Here is a 24,444-nt window from a genome sequence, read left to right on the forward strand (position 1 = left end):
TGTTAAGTAAGCAAGGGATTTCACTGATGGGGGTGCTAGTCGCTAGGTTTGCAGACGACGACGACAGGCAGGAGTCGCAGTTCTTCAACAGGGAAAACATCGAGGACGTCGTCATCTCGGAAGCCATATCCATGGTACCGTAGTGTTTAGCTACGACTCTCGGGGCTCACTTACTACAACAGTGTCTTTACGAGCGAAAAATCGATGGCCAGACGTAGTGGTTAGATTATAGAAACGGTGTGCTTGTTCTCTCTATGCTTGTTCCTCTCAAGGCGCATGGCATAATGTTTCTTGAAGGATGAGCAATGCACTAGTGTAGGCTAGGAGTCATACCTCGGCAAAATCATAACTGCTCACTCAGGCTCACGCTCAAAAGTTTGGTCAACCTGTGGGCTCACTCAAACTCCTACTCTCATGGCCCGGGCTGAAACGAACACATGAACTCACGCTCATTTTGGCTCACAACTCACGACTTACTTAGATTTGTGACCCATCAGGGCTCACTCACGTCTTTCGACTCACGCGACTCATCTGGGCTCAGTCATCTCGACTCAAGACTCATTTGGGTTCACTCACTTGTTTCGTCTCAAGAAGCACACATGCTCACTAAGCGCCCAAGTGACACGCCCCTAAGCCGACCGAGACATGCGACAACGGACCCCGCCACGCAGCGACATGGCGAAACTTAGTCAAAGCTTCCAACACTGCCCCCTCCTGGCTCATTACCGCACCCACATACACTAACGAAGAAGAAGGGACAAAAAGGCCGTTGCGCCTTTGTCTGGGGCTTCCAAAATATGTCGCCAATGCTGTTCTGCACCTTGAGGCGCGAATGCCTTCGTTATCAGCTAGGTTTCGCCTTTTAACAGTTCAAACATTTTTAAAATTGTGCGACTCATCTCTTCACGCTTCCAGTATAATATTTCTTTTAGTCAACCTTCCGCCTTTTTTAGTGCTGCCTGGTCTCGATTTCATACCCCGCAGATATGTTACGTGCAGTCTCTCCTTGATCGCATAAATATCCATTTCACAGATGTCCGCCAAATATTTAACAACTCCTCATCTGTCCAGATTGAATTCGATGATATTTTCCCATCGAATGCAAAGCTGCAGCCCTTCCCCCTTCTTCAGGGTCTATTGCAGGACCACCTAAGGTCCTTTCCCTCTCATGTTCTTATTGCTACTGATGCCTCGCAGGATCGCGAAAAGGCAGGTGTGGGAATTTTTTCGCCTTCACTGGATTGGTCTTTTTCTCTCCGTCTTCCTGACTACACTCCAATTTTTCTGGCTGAATTATTAGCAGTAATCTTAGCCTTACGAAAATTAGAATCTACAGTTTCCCAGGTCGTGGTTATGACAGACTCTCTGTCCATTTGCTCTTCCTTATCCTCACCCACTGACTCTCGGCCGTTACGCCTCTTTAAGTTCCTGATTCCGCTCCATCTAAATTCGGTAAGGTTGCTTTGGGTACCCGGTCACATGGGCTTTCACTTAAATGAGGTTGCAGATTCCTTAGCAAGAGCCTCTCTCAGCGGCCCAATTGTTGCTGTCCTGCCATCATGTGCATATACAGCTGCGGTGAGGTTTCGCCGCTACACAATATTTCAGGAATTTGCTGCCTCGGCTCTTACATCATCTCCCGAATATCAGCATCTTCTGCATCCTTGGAGTAGCAAAGACTGGCGCTCACGCAGACTAGAGGTCTCTTTCACGCGCTTGCGTTGCCGGGTTCCCCTTCTAAATTTCTACCTTCACAGATCTGGCCTGGCAGCTTCCCCACTGTGCCCTTTTTGTGCCGAACCTGAGACAATAGATCACTTCCTGCTGTTCTGCCGCCGCTTTTCTCATTTGAGGAAGCGTCTTTTGCAAATTCCATTTCATCAACTGGGCTTGCCTGTGTCTTCCGCGGTTGTTCTTTCCATTGGCGCTTCTTTGCTTGGACGAAGCGACAGGAGTGTGCGCTCTGCTGTGCAAAATTTTCTTCAAGAAACGCAGCGACTCCCATTCTAATTTCTTTTTCCCGCCCTCAATCAGTACGACATTGCAACATTACAGGCATTGTGTACTATTATGCACATTAAGCAATTGTCCCGTCTTTGATCTCCAAGTTAACTGGACCCCTTTCCTTCCCTTTTCCAATCTCTTAGGCTACATACTATTACCACTCCTTTTCCCGTCAAAACTTTCCTGTATCCAGTAAGTAACCGCCTGTGTCTTGGCCACTCCCCCGTAGTGGGTATGTGCCAGCAACGTCTGAGGCCTTCCTTCCTTCCTTCTATGCATCTTTTTTGGTTGCCCATAGACGTCGCCAAGCCACCTCACCCTTAAGTGTCCTCAGTCGCAGTAGTAAATCTTTCCTCCCCTGTGCTGTCAGCAAACGAGGCGGGGAAAAACGCTAAGCATGCACCATCATCCCGAAAACACAGATCCTGACCTGAACGTGAGTCCGGACTCTCGACCCAGATCATGATTTGAATGCAAGTCCAAACTCACTCATGACTCAGATCAGGATCTGAATGCGAGCTTGAGTGAGCTCTAGTGAGTCTGTCGACCTATGCTAGTAGTTGATGCTAAAGCCTTTCCATTTATGTTTACCATAATGCATAGCATTTTTTATGCATATCTGTTTACAACAAGTTAATATGTTCAAAATGTGTAGGCTGTGCAAAATTAATATCTGTACGTTAGGAATCATCTTTCCTTTTCTTGTTAAGCAGCCTGCCTGCAGTGCCCGTCACTGCGAGTAATGTCATGTAGAATGGTATGTATTAAACTTCGAAACAGCCTTTAGAAAGCTTGCACCCCTATGAGGAGTGCTCAAGCTTGGCATTTCGCATCAGTTTAAACTATATTTGCTCAGCGATTATAAGTGATTTGTTTCTAATCCTAATGAAATTGAATGTAGCTTGAAGACCGCTTCCTTTTTAATACGTGCAGCATAGTGTCATCTTCTACCTGGTGATCCTGCTGCACAATGTGGACTCCAAGGTCCCGAGCCTGCTTCCTTTATTTCAAGTGAGTTCTGAAACTGCATCATTTTCTGAACTTGTAATTTTGGGCAGAATGATACCAGAAGTATTGTGTGTATATTGCTATCACTGGAACAATTTAATGATTTGTCAGACCCTTATCATTGCCTCTGGTTAGATTTATATGCTCACTATAAGCACGATAGCCCGGATTTGATTGGTGGCTCTGAATGGCTCACATGCTTTGGTGAAGACTAGATATACTTACATTGAATAATCGCCCTATAGTAGCAGAAGACAGAAGGTAAAAAGGTTGGAATGGGAACGTGCAATTTGAATGCTAGGCCCGCTTCAGGTTTCCTGGTGGTTCTCCTTTTGTTATTTTCTGCTCGAAAGAACATGGTACAGGTGCAATGGCTATCAGTATGCTCAACGTCTTCATAAAGTGTTGTCAACTGAAAACAGTGAGAAGCTCTTCAGTTTTTCAAACTTTAGTTGCTGCTCGTATTGCCAGTTGAAATTAGTGTGCAGAACAAAAATCTATAGATAATTTCGGTGCATGTATGCCTAATGTGGTAAAAAAATCATGGTAAGAAAGTTACCATGGCACCAAACCTCATTCAAGGTTTGATGCCATGGTAAAGTGCCTGCATTAGCTGCTAAACACTTGCTTTTTACTACAGAACACCATGCCAAGGCTGGATGCTCTGAAGATGGTCTACCGTGGCATTCACGACACCTCTTGGAGCCTACAGCAGTGAGGCCTTGTCCATGTCCTCCAATCGCAACCCCCCTGTGTCAACTTTTGCCAACCGGTTTACAACGAAGTCTGTTCGCATGTTCAAAGGACAGGCCATGTTGACTTTGTATTATTTCGTATAAATTTTTTATGCTATTTTGCAAATCCTTCCTGAGTGGCACTCATTACAAGTGATGCCCCCATTTTTATTTATTAAACCCTAATCCAGTAGAGTTGTGAAATTTGCCAAGTTTTTACCCGTCTTTGTATATAGTGAAGTGCACACATTTTTAGGTTTCATATTTGGACCAATGTGCAACATATCAATTGTGTGTGTTCTGTTTGAATCATAGGAAGGACGGCTGGTTTAGTGTGGAACACCCGCATGTCTTCAGAATGAGTTGAGGGGTATACAGTTTTGATGACCGTGTCATTTTTTCATGTATTATTGTTCTTTGAAACAAAGCGTTTGCCAAAGAACTTGCATCACCAAAATGTCATCATGCACATGGCATTCACTTGCTTATGTCGGTTGCTAAATCAATACCTCTGGAATCTTGCTCATCAATTTCATCATCAAGCATACCTTCTCTAGGACTTACAGTGTACTGCAATGCCTGTACTTCCAGTCTGTAACAATGGTTGACTTAAGCCTCTGCTCATCATAGTTTTTCATTTTAAGTGCTCCAAAATTTTCCAACAATTGCATTGTAAGTTTCACACCTTCATGCGTTATGAGGTAAGTAACAAAGATTGCATTGCCTTCTTTTGCCAACCAACTTGAAGGCACTGAACTCGAACCTTTATTGTTGTGTTTTCCAATGTGTTTTATGGAATCCAGTTTGATATCTTGCCAAGAACTGTCGAAATACACCTGAAATAAAAAGTAGATCATGTTACTCGCTGCACTGGCCACAGATCTTAACAGACCGGGGTGAAGAAAGCGCCAACTTAAATAGACACTGAGGCCAACGCCATTCAGTTAATGCTCTCTACAAATAATCACTCTTAGGCTCTTTCTGGATATGTTGACTTTGTCTGGCAGCAAGACACATTTATTGGTGAGGAAATTGGATTTAAGAGCTTGTAGAGCTAAGCTTACTGTGAAAGCTGTTATAGCTTTGGTTTAGCCATCTTCGTTGTTATTGATGCTAGCTTAAAAATTCTTGCGTTGAGGTTGACAAGTGATGAAATGCCTATCTCTCGTCTGCTTTACGTAATCTCATTTAATATACAGCATAGTCCGTTTAAGAGAAAGCCTAGCTGTGCTAATGCGAGTTAGCGAAATATGATCTGGCCACCCATTGCTTCTCACCCTCTCTCTATCTTCCCTCTCACAATTTCCCTCCTCTCTCCTAAGCATGGAGAAGTAGGTTTCCCTCTCTCCACTTTGCCGCTGTTGGCAGGTGGCCATTGAATTAAATTAATTTCACTCAATAATTAAAGTCTTACAGCTGGCGCTGTAGATTCTGCGGTAAATGTAGGGTTATATAGCTAAACCAAAGCTATAACAGCTTTCAATATAAAAATCTTCCTGCCAGTCAATTCAGACCCGTAATGCCCACACCGAAAAGGATGGGCTGCCACTGTTTTGAAGTGAATGACTGTGTAGCACAGCGTCTGGGATCCGCATCGAAAGAACGGTGTCCACGCATGCATTTTACTTGCGAAATCGACCGGTAATGGCGACGCATGCATCTAGTCTTTTCTAGCTTATAAAAGTGCCATTTCTGGTGATAGCGGTCTCTTTGTAGAACTTGGTATCTTGTCACTACAGCCAACTTCTAGTTGTCCTCGGTGTCCCTTTAAGTTTGTGGCTATTTGTACAAGACATGGCAAAACAAGACGTGTGCAAGGTTCTCCGATAGCCTAACACCCTGACTCATTTGTCTGCAAAAGAAAAATTAGTCGGTCATAAACGTGGTAGAAACAGTGTCGAGATCTACTGGTGTCAATGCCAGCCAACTACCTTTTGTGCCTAAATTACATTCCAAGCCAGCTGGTATCCACTTCTAATAGGTTCTACACTTAATGCTATGATGCAGCATCCAGCAATGTATTGTGAATTCCGGTATACAGTCCACAGACTGTACATGTTTAAAAGTTAAAATTTTGGGCCTTGTGGACAATTTATAGGCGTGGACTATACAGCATTTTCAGTAAAGTCCAATAGAGCTCAATGCGAATCTATGTACCGCTTGCAGGTTATATAACGAGTACGGATTATCTAGTAAAAAAAAAAAAATTACACCTGATGCAGACTGTATGCCGGAAATTACAGTAACATGCCTTGGGAAAGATGAGATCACACTTAAGAATGTTTTTCCAGTTAAGTGTTAGAGTGTTCTGTAGAACTGGTGAATGTTTAAAAATATGCTGCCTAGTAAGTGGCCCAGTCTGACGGCTTTGGAAGTTGACTTATTCTCATTAATCTTAAGGCTCATTAAAGGCCACACTTAACATTTGAGATGACAAGTGAGCTTGTTTTCCTTCTTTATCGTTAAGTGTGCAACATTTGGGAATTTTTCAGGTAAGTGAGCTTGCCGTGAAGCTTTACTATTAATACTGTCATGTTTTATGGTAACACACTTTTGGAGAAATACTTTGAGGCAACGTTTTATCAGTAGACAGTAAAGGAGTAATTTCAGAGTTACATTTAAGTTGCATTACACTTTATTGGTGTCATTTGGCCTAGGAATGCTATGGGTGCTCATTTTTGTTATTTGTGCTTGAGTTTTCATTCCTCTGTCCTGTTGAGAAAACAAAATCTGGCTTGTTGCTGATTTTGTCTTTTTTACCAGGCGTAATGAGTAGTCAGATTATTGTGTTACAGAGTTGACAGAATATGAGTATTAATACTGATGATGATTATTTTATACTTCATATATGTGTTGTTTTCAGTTTCAGGGCTGATATATTAGATCATCAGTGTTGTGAGTACCTGGAACTAATGTTGCTCTGTAGATTTGTGATTAAATCATGTTGTTTATAAGAAACTTTCTGCAGTCTCATTGTTTTTTAATTGGAATATGTATGTGCCTTATTTTGGCATTTTATGCATTCTTTAGTATAGTTACTGCTTAGCTTTTGGATATTCATAGTGAATATACAGTGACAACTACTGCTCCCTGAGCTAAAAAAGAAAGCAGCACTGTGTCCTGGTTGTGCATGTAAGTATACTATTTCACTGGGTTTATCCAAAGAACCTCAGGTGGTTGAAATTAATCAATGGTCCTCCACTGCGGTGTCTCTCATAGCCGACATGAAGATTGCAATGTCGTGCCAACTATACCATGCCGTCATGACAGAATACTTCCCGCTGCAATTACCTTTTCAATGTGTGCAGTATTCCACTGCCTTCTGTGGATGCTGGAGCAAGACAGCGGCCGAACTGATCAATGGCCCTAGGCCCCATACCATCTCGGAGAATGGTATTGTCGAGGATGATGATGGTGCCATCTTGCACTTGTTCCGAGGCGTTCACAGCTTGAAGAATCGCTCTGTAGATTGGGTCGGGTATGTTGTATCTGCTGATGGTGAGTTTGCGCCTGGAATAACTTGGCCTCTGAAAATGGTTTTCACGTACATCAAAATCACTGCTCCAAGTGCCCCCTAGTTCTACAAGGCCTTACCACTTGACGGAAGCTGCTCTGAACTTCGTACGGCGTTGTGCGCAGCAGGTCACGCTTGGACTGTCCGCGTAAAGCTGCGCGTGTATCCGAAAGCTTTTTCTGGCGGTTGTCTGCAGGCAGCCTGATTTTGCGTCTCGCCTCATCACTCAGCGGCGGTTCCTGCTCCAATGGCGTCGGCAGGGAGCTGTCAGTTGAGAGTCCTGTGGGAAGATGTCCTCATGCTTTTGAAGCTGTTTTTTCGAGAGGAAAAAAATGAGAAGAGTTCACTGAAACGAGATCGCTAACCACTACTCGAGACGCTGGGGGTCATCTGTGCTGTAGGTGGCAGATCGACGTGCTTTTTCTGGATGCGCAGCAGAAACTGGTGATGGTAGGGTTCGTACGTCACCCCGTCTTTCTCGAAGAATATTAGCCCACTCAGCTTCCACTCGGACAGTTCTTCGCGGTACCTGTTAAGGCTTAACTAGTGTCAAGCGGACGCGCACTTGAGTGCGAAATGTAGCACGGGCAAGAAAAGGATACGAATGTTTACGGCAAATTCTGCCGTGGAAAGACTCGAAGGGCATTGTCCCTCGCGTGACATCTGTACTATGGACTCAATAATACCCTGTGTAGGAAAAGAAAATTGTTAGGAAGTGAACCAATGAAACCGGTAGATGAGGACCTGACCTGTTCGTGGTGCAATATGTCGGCGCTGTCAGGCGGCCTGTATAAGAAAAAACAACCTCTGGTTAGAGTTGTACATGTTAAGAGGATTCCTTTCGACGACCTTGATTTCTCACCATTCAAGTTTGAACTTGTACACGATCTCTTCATGCCAACAAAGTTTGTAATGAACGCTCATTGTTGCGCTTCTTGACCGTCGTCTGCTTGCAGAGCTCAGCCGGCTCAGCGGCTGGTCATAGCGTTTGAAAAAATATATATATATATGTATAAAAAGTTGCAGATTGTGCATTATTTGGACCTGCTAAACAAAATACTTAACGTTTTACCAATTGAAAAAGAATATTTACTGACTCTTATCAAACACGCTGCAGAAACGCAGAATCATAGAAGGTTTCTTGCTCTAAGCGCAGAAAATACCAGTTTGAGAAAAGCCAACATGAGCCAAGAAAAGGCGGCTGCGAATGTCAGTGGCGCTCGTAAAGCAGCGCTCGGAGTCCGTCGTGCTCGGGAGTGATGTCTCGTTTTCTGAAACATAGCAAAGTTTTCGACGACTCGAAGGGCCGTTTCTTTCTCGTCTTATTAACCGAGGCGTCTGACGCAAGACTTTCTAAACTTAGCTTGTCGATAACAGATGGCAACAGCGTATGGAAAGCGGCTACGAGCTTCGAAGAGTCGTGTGGGTCACTCAAATCTCGTCGCGAAGAAAACGTTAAGCATTTAATGTGAGTGTAAAAGGTTTGGCCATAGTCAGTATCTGGGCCTTTTGCGATGCCTGGGCTAAGGCGGCCTCTTTGCAGGAAGCGCATCAGCAACTGTCGACTGGAATCCATTGACGACGCTGAAGAGCTGACTGTCACGCTTGTTCCGCCCGGAAAAACGTACGAGCTGAAGTTCAAGAAGTCTGCCGACGTGAGTGCTGCGTTACAACGATTTGACCTGCTAGTCGCTGTGGCTGAGGCCGGTGATCTTAAGACGCTCGTGGACACTGTGGACGAGGATATACTGGCTGTCTCTCCGTCTAAGAGGGCCAAGTCTCGCAAGAAAGAAGCTGTACACGTGGAGAAGGAAGGCATGAGTCTCCTGAACCCTAGGAGCAGAAAGATCGCCCATGAACGTTGTAGCTAAAGAATAGTTAGTGGCCTCCGCGTACAGACGCAACCAACTGAGCACTACTCAGTCAAGGAGGTCATATATAACCTCAAAGTAAGGAGCCCACAAAATCAACTCAGCTTACCAGCCATGTATATAATGAGCGCGAACACTTAACGACCAGACGAGAGAGATTCTTCTGTACTGTACTATGAGAGAGCTTTCTGTACTTGTGGACTTGTGCTCTCTTGCTAACAAGCATGTATACCAGTGCAGAAGAGTAAGGAATGGACTCAAGTACCACATGCAGCACCACAAACCTCACTTCACTGACCTGCTTTGAAACCTTTCCTCAAGAACGACCCTGTCGTCTGCGCTTCCCAAAATTCTAGGCAGACAATGCACCATGGATGGATGGATGGATACGGCTGAACCCTTTGCATCGGGCGGTGGCTCAAGCCACCTAGCCATGTCTTGTGAAATTTTACTCCTGTCTTGCTTTTAGCCACCAATCGTATAACCTTCGCTTGGTTACTTCTAACCTCTTAAAATCCACTTTCCCTTCACTATCCCTAAACCCCAATGCCTTGGGTAAGTCAGCCCCGCTGCTTTCCACTGTAGGGTGAAGCCCTTTACAGAAAAGTATCAAGTGTTCAGCCGTTTCCTCCTCCTCTCCGCACGCAATGCACAAAGTGTCTATCTCCTGGTACCTGACTCTATACGTCTTAGTCCGCAAAACCCCAGTCCTGGCCTCAAACAACAAAGAGCTTCCCATACAATTATCATAGATATTTTCTTTGACAATTTCCTGTTTAAAGGTCCGGTATGTTCCCAGTGCCGATTTCGTCAGCATCCCTGTTTTCCACAGAGCTCTCTCTGCTTCTTTAACCTTTTTCTTAGCCGATAATTGCTGATTTGCCCCTTTACTGCTGTCCAGATATTTTCTTGTCAATTTTCTAGTTCGCTTTCTCCATTTCGTGTCAACATTCTTTATATACAGGTATCTGAAAACTTTCCTAGCCCACTGCATTTCCTCCATCTTTCTCAATCGTTCCTCAAATGCTATCTTACTGCTAGCCTCTCTGCTCTCGAAAGACGCCCATCCCATATCACCCTGTACCCCCTGATTTGGTGTATTGCCATGTGCTCCCAAAGCTAACCTCCCTACTCCCCGTTGCCCAATTTCCAGCCTTGCTTGAACATGCCATTTTTTAGCGCTGCCTGGCGGCCAGTCTGCGCAATGTCGAAGCGATCTCGGGGCCCACTGAGTCATGTTCTTCAGGAGGCACTGCAATAACAAAGAAGGCACGTGCGTTGTTGTTGTGCGTGCTGATAGACATCCTGTGCATGGGCATTCAAGATGAGCAAAGACGAGTCCATTTAAAGCGGAAACTTTGTTCACAAAACATCAGTGCTACCATTGAGTTCGACGGAGACATTGCGCATTTGACAGGTGCTGCAAACATTGACGCCGTCCATTTGAGCGGGCATATCTGCTAGGAAAATGGACGGTGTCGTTTGCACTGCTCTGGTTGAAGCGGCAGAACAGACGCGCATGAATTAGCGGGTCGTATTTTTTACCGATACAATCGTGTTTTAGGCGCCGCACATGCAATTCATTCAATGCACGTGTCGCATGTCTTTTTCATGTGGCTCCTCGAAGTTGCCGGTATTCTGTTGCGCCATTCATTTTACGAGGCGTTGTTACTATGTTGTCTCATCGATAGAATCACGTTTTCTTTGTCGGATTGTGCAGCAGGTGCACCAGTTAAGGCTACCGCATTGGCACCAGTATAATGTGAATGAGAACTCTAGTTTGTGGCAGTTGGTTCATGGCTCACAAAGAAAACGGCGCGAAATATGGAGACAAAAGAGAGACAAATTAACACGACAGGACCAGCGGTCTCACTGGAGCCCGAAAAAAATGTCCTTGACTGTAGTTAGGTTGCATTAGTAGCGAAATTACTGGCTTTTGACCTTTTCTTGGTAATTTTATTCTTTGCAGGGCAGTGCACAAAATTCCAGCACCTCAGTGCTGAATGAAGTGGACTACAACAAGGATGTGGTCAGCCTTTGGTGCAGGCCAGGCATCAAGGACACTCATGCTTTTTGCATCCTACGCAACATTACAATTTCCTGTGCTCAGCACTGTTCTTCTGCTGTCAAGCGGCATGCAAACATGACAAAACATCTGCAGGCAGCAGCAAAGAAGCGAGATTCAAACGGTGTACTTCTAGCGCCCAAGACTGTACAAAATACAATAGATTTTTCGCAGGGAAGCCATGTGCCTCATTGCAGGATCAAGTGTGCGAAGCTTAGCCATATTTGCAATGTCTGTTGTTTGAAAGAGCATTCCCTACTCGTGGGGCGACACAGCAACTTGCATTTATAGAAAGATGCTTCCTACAGGGATGTGGCAAAGAATTTCACCTGTGTAAGGGCAAAGCTTTCCTATGTCATCTCGGATGGTCAGGGGCCTCGCTTCAAATCGAAAATTGTGACACAGTTGTGTCGTGCAAATCTTTTTTTCTTTGATGATTGATAAAACACCAAAACCAGAGCAGCGTGTGCAGCAGATGTGGTTAGATATTTCTCCTAGAGTGTGCAACAGGTTGTAGTTGTACACTTCAACTCTTTTGACCTCTGTAGTGACAGTGGAGATATAATTGTAGACTACATAGAGGATGGTCTAATGGAGCTACCATAGGAAGGGCTATTTTGCTTCTTCAGTGACGGCCCCAACATCGTGAAGAGTGTGAATTCGAAACTTAAGCAAAATATTAACCCAAATCTAGTCGATGTTGAGTGCACAAAGCATTTTCAAAGGGCTTGGATTTGTTTTCCTCTGATGTCGAGAAACTTGTGAGGAATGTCTATTATTACTTTAATCGTCCTGTGTGTACAGAGGGCCTGAATGCACTAGAAATACTGAGACTAGCACCTCAAGTTTTTCTCAGACGTGTCTCTAACCGCTGGCTGACATTACAGAACTCTCTAGCCCATATGCAAGAACAGTTCATTGCACTGAAATCATTCTCTTTTTTTTAGAGAACAACGCTGGTAGAAAGCGACCAGATGCCCAGATCCAACGCAACGGACTTGCCTCAGCTTTTAGCAGCAAGACCCTTTACGCAAAGGTGTTGTTTCTAAAAGATTCTGCAGAGCTCCTGAGTGGGTTGGAGAACTTTTTTCAATGGCAGCAGCCACTTCGACATGTCCTTCATGATGAGAATCTGGCATTAGTGCACAGAGTTTTGAGCCGTGTTTTACGAAGTGATGTGTTCTGTAACAAGAGTGTAGAAGACCTGACCAAACTCAACCTGGACATTGCATCCATCTGGAAGGGGCAGCCAAAAATTGTATTTGGCACAGAGAAAGCAATGGAAGGCTCGTACTCCGCAGAGAAAAAAGTTTTCAGCCTTGGAGCTCCGCGATTTTACCTTGATTGTTCAAAGGCAATGCTTCGGAAGCTCCATCTGACTGACAATGTGATCATGCATGCAAGGGTTCTTTCCTTACAGTATAAAAATTCTGAGCAAGAGGTGCGGTCCTTGCGCTATATTACGGGGTAGCTGCCTCGGGTTTTCGCTGATGATGAGGTGTTTGTCGTTGATGAATGGCACATGCTGAAGTGTGATGATGACAACGGCTCCCTGCACATAGAAGAAAGCATGGATTACTGCGAGGCAAGTTTATTTCACCTGAAGACTATAGCTGGTGGACAGAGATTGCCCCTTTAAAAGCACTTTTTTCTTCACTCCACATCAATGCCAACCTAGAACAAGGCTTCAGCGAAAACAAGTACCTCCCAGATGGACGGAGCACTCTGAGCATTGCTAGCATTAATGGAACGCGGCATGCTAAAAGATTCCATCTGCTCTATGATGGTGATGCAAGCAAGGTTTCTCTCAGCCTTGACCTTTGGAGGAGTGTGAAGCAGTCTCGAGTGATATACACAAAAAGGATGAGTGCCGAACAAAACAGGCAAACTGAAGGCAATGGAAGATATTACCTTGAAGCACAAAAAAAAAAGAAAAATGTAAGACCAAGTGGTGAGCAGCAAGGCATTGCTCACTAGTGCCGAGGAAATGATCAACTCGGGCGTCAAGGAAAAAGACAAAGGCAGAAAGCGGCCGCATGCTTTTAACAACAGGAAATGCAAGCTTGAGCAGCCACTTAATGAACTGAAGGAACGGGAGAAGCTAATATCCAAGAAGGCAAAGCATTAATGTCGTGTTAATGACATCAGTACTAGATATATGCACGCTGCTAGTGAGGTTTTAGTTGTGCAAAAGCGGCTTGGTTTTGTCAAGTATCTTGTCCTGGTCAAATCTAGTCTGACGCAGACACTTCTAGTCTAGTCAGGTCCTTCAGTCATACTTCAACTGCATATAAATGTGCAGTATTTATACCAACCTTGCCTTATATTTTTGTGTCTCTTGCTTGTTTCTATAATATTCTAAGCTTTGGATTAACCTGTTTTGCAGGTTTGCACAAATTGACCTCAGCCGTGTGGGTTTCTGCAGAATTCATTGGTCACAGATTTGCAGGACTTTGCCCACTGAAACTAAAACATTTGTACTGAACTTAGTTTTATGCATGGAACATGAAAAAAAAAAAAACTCCTTTTTGTTATGGTTTGTAGCTTCGTTGCATTACTGGAGTTTATTTTAAATAACTGCTTTAATATTTACACCTCTTCATTTTTTGTTCTAAGAGTAAGCTTTCTTTCCTGTTACAGTGCTGGTGCTCTCCAAAATGAAGATTTTTTCCCCCCATCATCTGCTCCAAATGTGGACTTCGGTGCTCAAAATGGAGTTTTCTTTCCAAGTGCCCTGCTCCAGTTTTGAATTTTTCTGCTCCAAAAAGTGCTCTGATTCTTGCCTCAGCTGTTACACATTTGGGAGTGGTAGATTAACTTTGTCTTAATTGTCACCTTAAGGTCCAAAATAGAGGTTAGTTTAGTCGCTTGTATCAACTTGTAGTGGCATGCATAAGATTATTTGCTTGTAAGGGCAGTTTTCAGATAGATCCAGTGCCTTGGGGCTGGTCTACACAGCCCTGGTATCTGAACTGAACGACAAGCACTGCAATGATCCAGTTTCTTTCGTTATTCTGATTTATCACGTGTCCCAATTCCTATGAAAATCTCAGAATTAATTCCTTTGTTCCTTGCTGATACATTTTTTGTTTCCATAGCACTGTATGACCTTGTCACAATTCTCTTTGTGTTTGTGGGTGAAATCTAAAACAAAAGTGCGTAACTAGTAATGAACGGAACACTTCGCCAGTGATACAAAATGACATTTTTTCTTTCTTTTTTTCAGATTGTAAGCCTTTGTGACATAGTCGATGAAATGATGGTCTGCACTACCAGTCTGAATTATTTTCGGCCAAGCAATCGTTACTTGCCTCATTTTTCACTGCAGCGCAGTGTGTTCAAGAGTGTCTTTTTGTTGTCATGTGTATTTGCATGTTTGCTTACCATTGTAAAAAGCTAGCCAGTTTCATTTTGCACTTAAGGTTTTACATGAGGATTTTCCAACTTTCCGATTTTATGTATTACCACACATAGCGCTCTTGGCTTGTCCTTTATGTGTTTTGCCCAATGGAACCTCATTCAAAAAAAGCTCGAGACTTTATTAGTTCAAACTGTATGACTTAATTCATTTGTGCTTCATTGAAGCCTACATAAAAAACAGCCCATTAATTCGAATGTGTATTGGTTCCACTACTGTTTATTAGAATCGTATGGGTACACTGTCACCACAGCACTGCACCTATGAGGTCTCACCCGTTCTTTGGAGATGTGAAGAAAGTAACAACATTGTTGCAAGGCTGAAGGATGGGAGTGGCTTTACAGCAGCGGCAATTAAGGGGCATGACATGTGTCAGTGGCGATCTCCAAGGCTTCATTATCTTGCTTCATTAACTGTTGTAAGGGGATGGGCAGGGGAGAAAAATGGCAATTTTTGTCGAAAAATAGTATTTTTGGTTTTTGCTTCTTTTATTGTGTGCAGGCCTTTTTCTTTCGGTTCCAACAATACCAGCGCCGAATATCGACGCAAAATTAGTAGAAACAATGTAAACATGCCAAGTGGTCAAAAAACGAGCACAATTAGCTATACTTTCACGACTGCAGCAAATTTCAAATTGTGCCGCTTCCTTCCACTGTGAAGCCATGGGCGGTAAAGGAAGCCTTATAGTTTCTGGTTCATCCTTTTGCAGTTTTATAGCTCGAAAACAAAAAAATTGAAAATGCACTTTTATGTTTCAGAAGCTGTATCGCCACTGTTTTTTTAAATAACTTGGAATGCATTTTTCTTTGTTTTATCATTTTCATGCAACCACAGTGCTTGTGCGTGACATCATCACAGACAGTGCGACAGATTTTCCACCTGTATTTCAAAACCTGGGCCACACAATGTATTGATTTGTTTGGTATTTCCTTATGTGTGCTCAGAGCCGCCGCGGTGGCTGAGTGGTTACGGCGCTCGGCTGCTGGCCCGAGAGACGCGGATTCGATCCCGGCCGCGGCTGTCGAATTTCGATGGAGGCGAAATTCTAGAGGCCCGTGTACTGTGCGATGTCAGTGCACGTTAAAAAAACCCCAGGTGGCCGAAATTTCCGGAAACCTTCACTATGGCGTCCCTCATAGCCTGAGTCACTTTGGGACGCTAAACCCCCATAAACCAAACATTATGTGTTCTCACACTTCTTTAGTAACTTTATAGGGAGGATACCTGAACGAGCATTTTGAAAGGTTAATTACATCATGGTATGCAGTGTTCACTTGATATGTCCTGAACTACGAATACTGGAGGTTCTTGTTATTATAAATGTGCTTTCGTGCGCAGTGTTCAGCTTTTGAATTATGGGCAAATTAGGCTTCAAGACATATGTCATCTTATCAGTTATCAAACCTTTTCCTTGAGTTATTTGCTTACTGTATTATTCTTCCGGTGCTTGCTGTTTTGCTCCCTATGATTTGTTGGCCCTACCTTTCAATTTTTTTTCCTTCTAGTTCATGTGATTACAATACATATTGTTACTTCAAGATAAAGATTTTAGAGGAAGTGGGGCATATTCTGCCGTATTCATTTCTTTTGTGTGCGTGCGTGTGAACAGTAGTCGTCAGAAATTTTGCAGGGGTTGAAAATATTGCGATGCAATCACCTATCTTTTTGCCATAATAGTCTGTGACAGCTAATGCTCATGTGTACTACATGCTGACTTCAAAACAGAAGATTTGTTAATGGTCTGGCTTTGATACACTGACTATGGTATCATTTTTGTCAAATATTAGAACACCTGCTTGAAAGACCTCCATCATTGATTTGTCTAGCTTCTAAAGTACTTCCAACCAAATCATTAAAGTGTATCCCTGTTTAGAAAACGTGGTTTTAAACATTGTGCAGGCTCGGTCGGCACTGGGAGTGCAAGCAGTCCAAAGAAATCGCAAGCAGGCCAGCAACGGTTCGTGTGCCCTGAGTGCGGCTATTCCACAGCAGTTCACAGCAACTTCAAGACCCACCTGATAACACACACCGGGGCATGCCCTTTCCAGTGCAGACTTTGCAACAAGACCTTTACTAGGAAGCGGCAGCTGGTGGATCACCTTCATGCTCATGCAGGCGAGAGACTATTTATGTGCGTGCATTGCAGCAAGAGCTTCATCAGGAAGGCCAGTATGATCAGCCATATTCGTATCCACACAGGCGAGAAGCCATTCCAGTGCACTCGTTGCAGCAAGAGCTTCACCGATCAGTCCAATATGGCGAAACACATTCGCACCCACACAGGTGACAAGCCATTCCAATGCCCTCATTGCAGCAAGAGCTTCAACGTGAAGTTCAATTTGGTGACACACATTCGCACCCACACAGGCGAGAAGCCATTCCAGTGCACTCATTGCAGCAAGAGCTTCACCGAGCGGTCCAGTATGGCGAAACACATTCGCACCCACACAGGCGACAAGCCATTCCAGTGCCCTCATTGCAGCAAGAGCTTCACCCAGAAGATGAATATGGTGACACACGTTCGCACCCACACAGGCGAGAGGCCATACCAGTGTAACCTATGCCCCGAGGCTTTTGCACAAAAGGGGCATCTAGAGAGGCATGCGAAAACCCACAAGAAGTGAGCACTTCTGTAATATTTACTTTAGGGCACTTTGTAAACAAGAATTTAAATAAAAGCTGCACTCTTCCATTAAACTCTTGCCTCGTTTGTAAGCATCCAGGGACGCACATGTAGACTGCCTTCATGCATTGCACTGATTGACAAGCTTCGCTGCCTTTTCATATTGCATTGGGCTCATTTTTTTGGAGACGTCTTCCACCAAGGACTTTTCTATGCTGCATTTTGCCACGTTCACAAGAAGTATAAAATTTTGGGGGCCGCATTTGCAGACAACAGTCGTCTAAGAAATCTAGTCATAAGCATAAACGCTACATTGAACCCATTTTTTGCCCGGTGTCTTCAGCTTGGTGTACTGGAAAACGTACGTTCTCGAGGTGCTTTCATATGTGCACATAATGAACCCCTAATTTTTCTGCTTCTGTATGTTCTCTTGAAGAGACATTTTTGGGTAGAAATCGGGTTTAAACCAAGTTTTAAAAAATTTGTTCATGGTGCAAGAATTTGGTAAAATTGGGTTCTAGCCAAAACCAAAAGGCCCTAAACATTTGAAGATGCGCATTCAGTATGAAGTATCGAGTAAACAGAGCTGGGACACTGCTGCATTAGTGTGTACATCAGTGATAGTGATAGCTGGGAGTTCAATCTTGTTGCTTGTCATATTTGCATTTTTTTATGTGTTTGAGGCAAAGTGTTGCTGAAAAAAATTGTGTGCTTACAATGTTACATTGTGCTGTGGGAAGCTCTCTGTAAACTTTGGGAGTAATAAATGCGTGCTCCTCTTCTAATAAGCCATGTCAGGCACTCATAAAGAGTCATACAGTGGCATATAACATTAGTTTTAAAGGGGTTCTGAAACGCCTTCTGAGAAGAGCACATTAACTCACTTAATCACTGCACTGTGTTGCCATGAAAACCAGAGCCAAATAATACTCTTCTACACGCAGCAGACGACAAACAATCATGCGTCAAAGTTGGCGAGCCCTTCTCGGCGACATTTTCATGCTCGCACCCTCCTTCGTCCCCCGCATCTGCGCAGACAAGGTGAGAGGTGGCCATTGGTTAGATTCTTTCAGACGTCAGGCAGCTACCGTGGCCGCAGCCAATAAGCCGCTTAGCTCCGGCGGGTCGGGAAGCTACCTTCCAGCGTGCAAAAAGTGACCAGAGGAGAGGGAAAGGCGCGAAAACGCTGAAATTCAAATTTTATCTACAGGTAACTCAGCTTCTACAAAGCGCATTTAAAAAATCCTTGCTGGACACTATTCGTGAAGCGGCGTGCTTCAATATCCCAGGCATGCCGCAACTTTATTAGAGCCCCCTTCAGAGCCCCTTTAAGCCACAATGTTAGCAGTGTTTTTTTAATGACATGCTGTTTATTGCTGTCATGTGGGTGAGAAATGCATGCCAATTTTATAAGGGAACACCTTTTTTTTTAGTAGTGTGTTGACTTAACACGTTTAATCCATTGTGGGTCAGCAGCACGTAACGTCTGTTTTTTCATGAAATGAAAAATTGAAAACTGGTTTTTGGGGAAAGGAATTGGCGCTGTATCTGTTGCATCTGGGAAGGAATAAACGAGGGAATGAAGGAAGAAAGAGGCGCTGTAGTGGAGGGCTCTGGAATAATTTCGACTACATGGGGATCTTTAACGTGCACTGACGTCGCACAGCACACGGATGCCTTTGCGTTCCGCCTCCATCTAAACGTGGCCGGGTTTGAACCCGGGTACTCCAGATCAGTAGCCGTGAGCCCTAACCGACACGAAATGTGGTTAAAACCGCATTCAGGAATATCACTTCGATGCATTAGTGAACAGTTCTTATTAGGGGCTGCAGCGGTGGCTCAGTTGCCGACCCGAAAGACATGGGCTCGATCCCGGCCGTGACAGATGCATTTAAATCGAGGGAAAACGTTAAGTGCCAACTCCAAGGGCCCTTCTTGGGCGTACACGCTCAGCGTCGGCACTCTTGGCGTACGCCAGAACCGCTCTGCGCATGCGCACTACAGGAGATGCGAGCAAACCTTGGCGAGGTGCCGATATCTGACCGTGCTAGATATCGGCGCGAGCTCACGGGTGCTCGTGTATGCGTCGGAAGCGGGTTCCAGTTTACAACAATTGGAGGATCACGAGGCTCGCGATGACTCTTTTCTTCATATGGCTTGAAGCTCTTTCAGGTCCCCTGAACTTTTCTTCACAGTTTAAGTTGTCCTTTCATTTTGGACATCTCTTGTCTAAATGATGTAATTCCTGTAGTAATTTAAGGGTGTTATAGATTGCACGGCAACATTTGGGTGGTTAAATTGACCCTCTTTTTGTCAAATGCATACGGCTGCATACGGAGAGGCATAAGCCCAGACTTTGTGCTCATACCAACAGCTTTGCTGCTGGCCAACTATCGGGCATTATGCATGCCGTGGTTATAGGCGTGTCTTGTCCCGCTGAATAGATATGTCAAGGTTCATGCATGAAATAGTGTGTTTGCAAAGAGCTGTACACATATTAAGTGATGTCATATATATGTGTCAAATGGATCCTATATTTTTTTTGTTCTCACGGAGCTCACTGAAATTTTTGACAAAGCTCACATCATCAACCCACCCTACCTGCTGAGGCCAGGAATCGTCCGGAGCATCCAAGAGTGAGTCATTTTTTTTCTGCACACGACAAGTGCGACAGGGAATTTACAGGCATTGTAGCGCAGGCTTTGCCGAAATAAGTAACTAGTATATTGGGCTTGCCTCTCAGCCATATAGTGGAGCCTAGAGTCACTAAGTCTTTATTTAGTAACTCTAGTGGAGCCCTTATGGCACCACTACACAGCAAATGGCCTCAGATAGTGAGTAATGGCTCCCGTTACAGATTTAAGGTTTAAGGGGTGCCATGCATGTGCTCCATTACATGTCTAAAGAACAAACCCAGTTGCTTGGTTACTTTTTGAAAAGAAAGTGCATGTCATGCAAAATATATTTGAAATCAAACACCACCAGGGGTTTCCCCAAGCATAAAATCGGGGGGATGTTGTTGAAGTAGGGGAGTAGCGGTAGTCATTTTTCAGTTTTTTTATTGTGTCTTGATGTGGAACGTAGGACAAGAAAGGCCCATGACTGCAGCACTACACTCATGACAAAGAGTGCCAACAATTGCTTCACTTTAGACAAGGATACAAGCCATATTTATCAAGAGAGAAAAAGCCCCATGAATTCTCTTATACAATTAATGGGACACAACTTTCCTCAGTATCAGAATACAAATATCTCGGCGTATTCATAGCCTCCAACCTAAGCTGGAGACGACATGTCGACTATGTAACAGGAAAGGCGTGTTGCGTTCTTGGTTTTTTAAGGCGTAACACCAAGCAATTCCCTTTAGAAACAAAAGAGTTACTTTTTATGACAAACGTTCGCTCGGTTCTCGAATATGCCTGCGCAGTATGGGACCCTTGGCATAAAACGGATATAGATAAACTTGAGAGGGTACAAAACTTGGGTATCCGATATGTCTTTAACAACTATACCAGGAGCTTTAGCGTTTCACGTGCAAAAAACTCGCTGGGATGGAAGACGCTTGAAAAACGTAGATATTGTTTGAGGTTAAAATTTTTTCATAGTATTTACTATTCCAATACTGGCATAAACTGTGACCTGTACATCCATTCACCAAACTATATTTCGCTACGTCGTGACCATCGATTAAAAGTTAAGGAAATTAACTGTAAATCAGAGATGTACAAATATGCTTTTTTTCCTAGGTCTATAAGAGATTGGAACCGGCTCTCTGAAGAGGTGGTATTGATTACGTCAGGTGATTTATTCTTTTCATCTCTGTGAATGCTGTTTTTAGGCTGTATTACTGTTGCATCATGGTTGCATTGTATGTGCTGCACTTTGTTACCTTTCTTTTCGTTTGTATGATGTGTTATTCCCCCCCACTGTAATGCCACTTGTGGCGCTGTGGGTATTACAATAAACAATAAGGAACAAGGACTACATGAAATGTGTCCAGAAATGGTGCAGTAGCCCGGACTACTGTAAACCTTACAAAAAGCTATCTCTGTTCAACACCAGTCGCATATCGGAAACTTGTAAAAACTCTGCAAAACATGCATCTTTGCTCTGAACATAACAGACCGAGTCAATAATTAAACACACACACTCCAAGAAGTCTCCTAGGTGCATTCTCAGCTCTGTACGCACACGTGGAAGGTGTACATCAGAGATTTGATGTCAGCCGTGATGATTTGCATGGCACTGACACATCTAGTTATCAAAATTTATGTATGCTACACACAGTTGGTTGAATATGTACAAGTGCAAGGTTGAATATGTACAAGGCGTTTCGCACACTCGGACTATTCACTCAATAACTATAAACCAATCAAGAAATGTAAACCAAGACCGGAGTATATTTGTGTGTTTCCTGCTAATAAAATAACTGAACAGACACAAATATATGGCGCATTCTCAGCCACATTCCTAGCAGTTACATCCGCCAGTTAGGTATGAAAAAAGTTCACTACCATTTAAGGAAGGGCCTTCAGAAAAACAAGGGGGTGTGTAGGGAAGCCACTGAACCTCGCACAGAATGATGTGGCAGGCAGTAAACAGCTGGTTTAAGGGCACATGGAAGGCCATATGCATTGAAAAATTTGACCTTGTCTACAAATGAGTGGTTTTTCTTGATTAATGCGGCCAACATGTAATAGTGGCCCAATACATCAAGAACATTATGGCACGTATGTAAGGCTTCATGTTTTGAGCGATATTGTGCCATCGCTCTCAGCAATGTAGAATTACTGACAATAAAATGCTCCCACTTTTTGAAAATGGATCTTGATACATTTGAAAGGACATTAAAGCTGTTAAATTTAGTTTGCACTTCTTGAAAAATTCTGTGCTCGAGCTTCTTTGTAAATGTAAATGTGGTATGAGCATTATAAAGTTCCTTCTATGGCTGTTTAGGGCGCAACAATAAACTTGACAGATTAATTCCATGGGGTAGACCTTTTTGAACAAAAATACAAAAAAATCTGCAGTGTTAAATAATTTTTTTGGCTAACTGAAATTGAAAAGCCTTTGATAGCAGTTCAATTCCTGTTTCCTAAATGTTTTGAAAGATATGCTCCAAGCTGACTTTTTCTGTCAGCAGAATTGTATGTACGAAATTAAATGACTAAATGAATGACAGTGCCCTTTGTGTAGGGATTACACATATGCACTACAAAGTCTCTGTTCTTTAGTGCAAGGAATGCATAATGATGTTGCATTATATTGCCACCAGCAGCCAGGCTGAACCTGCAGCCAGCCCCCAGCCTGGCTCCAGCAGGGTAACTGCCACAGCGAGCCAAATTCCTGGCAGCTCACAACCGAGCACGAGCAGGGGCAGCACTACTGCTGGAGACTCACAGCCCCCAAGCCCATCCGCGCTGCCAAGCCCCCTGCAACAGCAACCAGGCCCAGCCAGGAAGAGGCCCAGGACAGATACCTCTCGTGCGGTGGCCGAAGCTAACAGACAGCAGCGGCACAGGGAGCGCATGGCTCTTGAAGAGAGGAAGGTTGCTGCTGAAGAGAGGAGGACTGCAGCTCTTGAGCGGGTGGCTGCAGCACTTGAATGCCAGGCGCTTGTCTCACTCTATTCTCCGATACATGCCCCAACTCATTCTCCAATTCACTCTCCAAGCCCTCCTTACTATAATGCTTAATTTTAATGTTTCGTTTTTTGTCTAGTGAGCGCTTATTTTTATAATTTTCATTCATAATTGCTGTTATATGTTTGTGTTCAGTTTTGTATATTTCCGCTAAGTTGCTATGTGTGTGTGTGTGTGTACACTTAGAGACATGTAAATTCATCTCATTCTTGGTTGCACTTCATATTGTGTACATACTTTAATAAAGTTTACAACCCTCTAATAAGATCTGCATGTTTCATGTAATGTACATTCTGATCACTTGTTTCTGTGTGTACTGATAATAAACTGGATGGCAACAAAATTTCCAGAGCATACTTGTCTAAATTTCTCTAGCATACACCATATCCTTCCAGCAGTTTAGCTTGCATGCTTGTTGTCATTTACTATTCAGGGGACACAATGCACATTTGAACATGTGCATTGTGCCATCTTATGGTGACTGAAGCTAACACACAGCAGTGTATGGCCATTGAAGGAAGATTGGTGCTGACTAGAGAAGGAGTGTAGCACTTGAGCAATGGACCTCCTCCTCGCATCATTCTTCAAGCCTCCTAACTAATGCATAGTTTTTAATGTTTTCTCTTATTCTGTCTAGTCAGCAGTTGACATTTTTTATAACTTTAATTAATTGCTTCTTTATGTTTCATTCTGTTCAGTTCCTTATATTTCCACTGATTGGCTGCATGTGTGTGTGTATACGCAATTTGTAAATTTGTCTCTTATCCTGTATTACATTTCAATATGTGTGTACTTTAAATTATCCTAATGCTTCACCTTTGCATATATTCTACAACCATGCATACGTAATAAGATCTCGGTGTTTCATTGAATATGCATCTGATTACGGGTAGAGCGTAACTGTCTAAAATTTCTCTATTGCACACCCTCATTCCAGCAGTTTAGCTTACACACTGCCTCTTGTCGTTTACTGTTCAGGAGGCAGAATGCAGGCATATACGAAGAGAAAACTGAAAGGCTACTCTCAATGATTTACGCACGAAAATTTATTTCACGAACATCACACATGAGCATCATTTTGTGTACCAATATTCCTTGCTACATAAAGCAGTCTATGCAGGTGACAGGCAGTGGCATACTCCAAGAAGTAAGGAAAAAAAAAGGAATTAACCTACACTAAAATGCATCATCCTGCAGGACCACACAGCTAGATTTGCCCATAGAACACAGAGCTTGAAATGTAGCAGTGTCAACAAGACCAAAAACAAAGCGTTATAATATACACAACTTATATGAGAAACTTATACAGCTCACATTCAAAATCTTACCAAGGGTTAATTATATACTCCCTCATTAATTAAGGGCAGGCCACAGGTGCTAGTGGAGTATGATAAATAATTAAGCAAAGTTTTTTCATTAAACTTAAGCACTGTTTATGCAATTTATTTCATGAAAATTCATGAGATTCAGCTAAAAAAATTTGTTAGTGCACGGTTCAGGAACACCATTACCACACAACAGAAAAGGCTGCCAATTCAACAACAAAAAGTTCTGAGCAGGAGCTA

General features: G+C 43.4%; 3 protein-coding genes and 1 long non-coding RNA gene across 9 annotated transcripts; 2 read left to right on the plus strand and 2 right to left on the minus strand.

Moving 5' to 3' along the window:
- LOC144113899 (phosphatidylinositol N-acetylglucosaminyltransferase subunit H-like) lies at positions 1-6,704 on the plus strand. The gene is made up of 3 exons (XM_077647284.1): positions 1-134; positions 2,938-3,015; positions 3,653-6,704. The coding sequence occupies exons 1-3, from the start codon at positions 27-29 to the stop codon at positions 3,728-3,730; spliced, it is 264 nt and encodes an 87-aa protein (XP_077503410.1). The 5' UTR covers positions 1-26; the 3' UTR covers positions 3,731-6,704.
- On the minus strand, positions 4,474-7,546 carry LOC144113901 (uncharacterized). Its single transcript, XR_013310904.1, has 3 exons — positions 7,341-7,546; positions 7,038-7,273; positions 4,474-4,582 (listed from the first exon to the last, which is right to left on the minus strand). It is a non-coding gene; the product is annotated as an uncharacterized LOC144113901 (long non-coding RNA).
- Positions 7,547-7,620: 74 nt separating this feature from the next.
- LOC144114242 (uncharacterized) lies at positions 7,621-8,264 on the minus strand. Its single transcript, XM_077647847.1, has 4 exons — positions 8,123-8,264; positions 8,010-8,046; positions 7,863-7,947; positions 7,621-7,778 (listed from the first exon to the last, which is right to left on the minus strand). Exons 1-4 carry the CDS (start codon positions 8,182-8,184, stop codon positions 7,621-7,623), a joined length of 342 nt encoding a protein of 113 aa, XP_077503973.1. The 5' UTR covers positions 8,185-8,264.
- A 140-nt stretch (positions 8,265-8,404) lies between these two features.
- On the plus strand, positions 8,405-16,919 carry LOC144113891 (uncharacterized). 6 transcript variants are annotated; one of them, XR_013310902.1, is made up of 4 exons: positions 8,405-8,728; positions 8,804-8,915; positions 11,101-12,232; positions 13,837-16,919. XR_013310902.1 is itself a non-coding variant. In XM_077647273.1 (4 exons), exons 1-3 carry the CDS (start codon positions 8,520-8,522, stop codon positions 11,485-11,487), a joined length of 708 nt encoding a protein of 235 aa, XP_077503399.1. In that variant the 5' UTR covers positions 8,405-8,519; the 3' UTR covers positions 11,488-11,529; positions 12,144-16,919. The 6 variants fall into 6 exon arrangements, 4 of the variants coding, with proteins under 4 accessions (XP_077503399.1, XP_077503398.1, XP_077503401.1 ...); XM_077647273.1 differs by having other exon boundaries at positions 11,101-11,529; positions 12,144-16,919; XR_013310903.1 differs by having other exon boundaries at positions 8,804-9,209; positions 11,101-16,919.
- The last annotated feature ends 7,525 nt before the right edge of the window (positions 16,920-24,444 follow it).

This window comes from Amblyomma americanum, chromosome 1 (genome assembly GCF_052857255.1).
Source record: "Amblyomma americanum isolate KBUSLIRL-KWMA chromosome 1, ASM5285725v1, whole genome shotgun sequence".
NCBI lineage: Eukaryota > Metazoa > Arthropoda > Arachnida > Ixodida > Ixodidae > Amblyomma > Amblyomma americanum.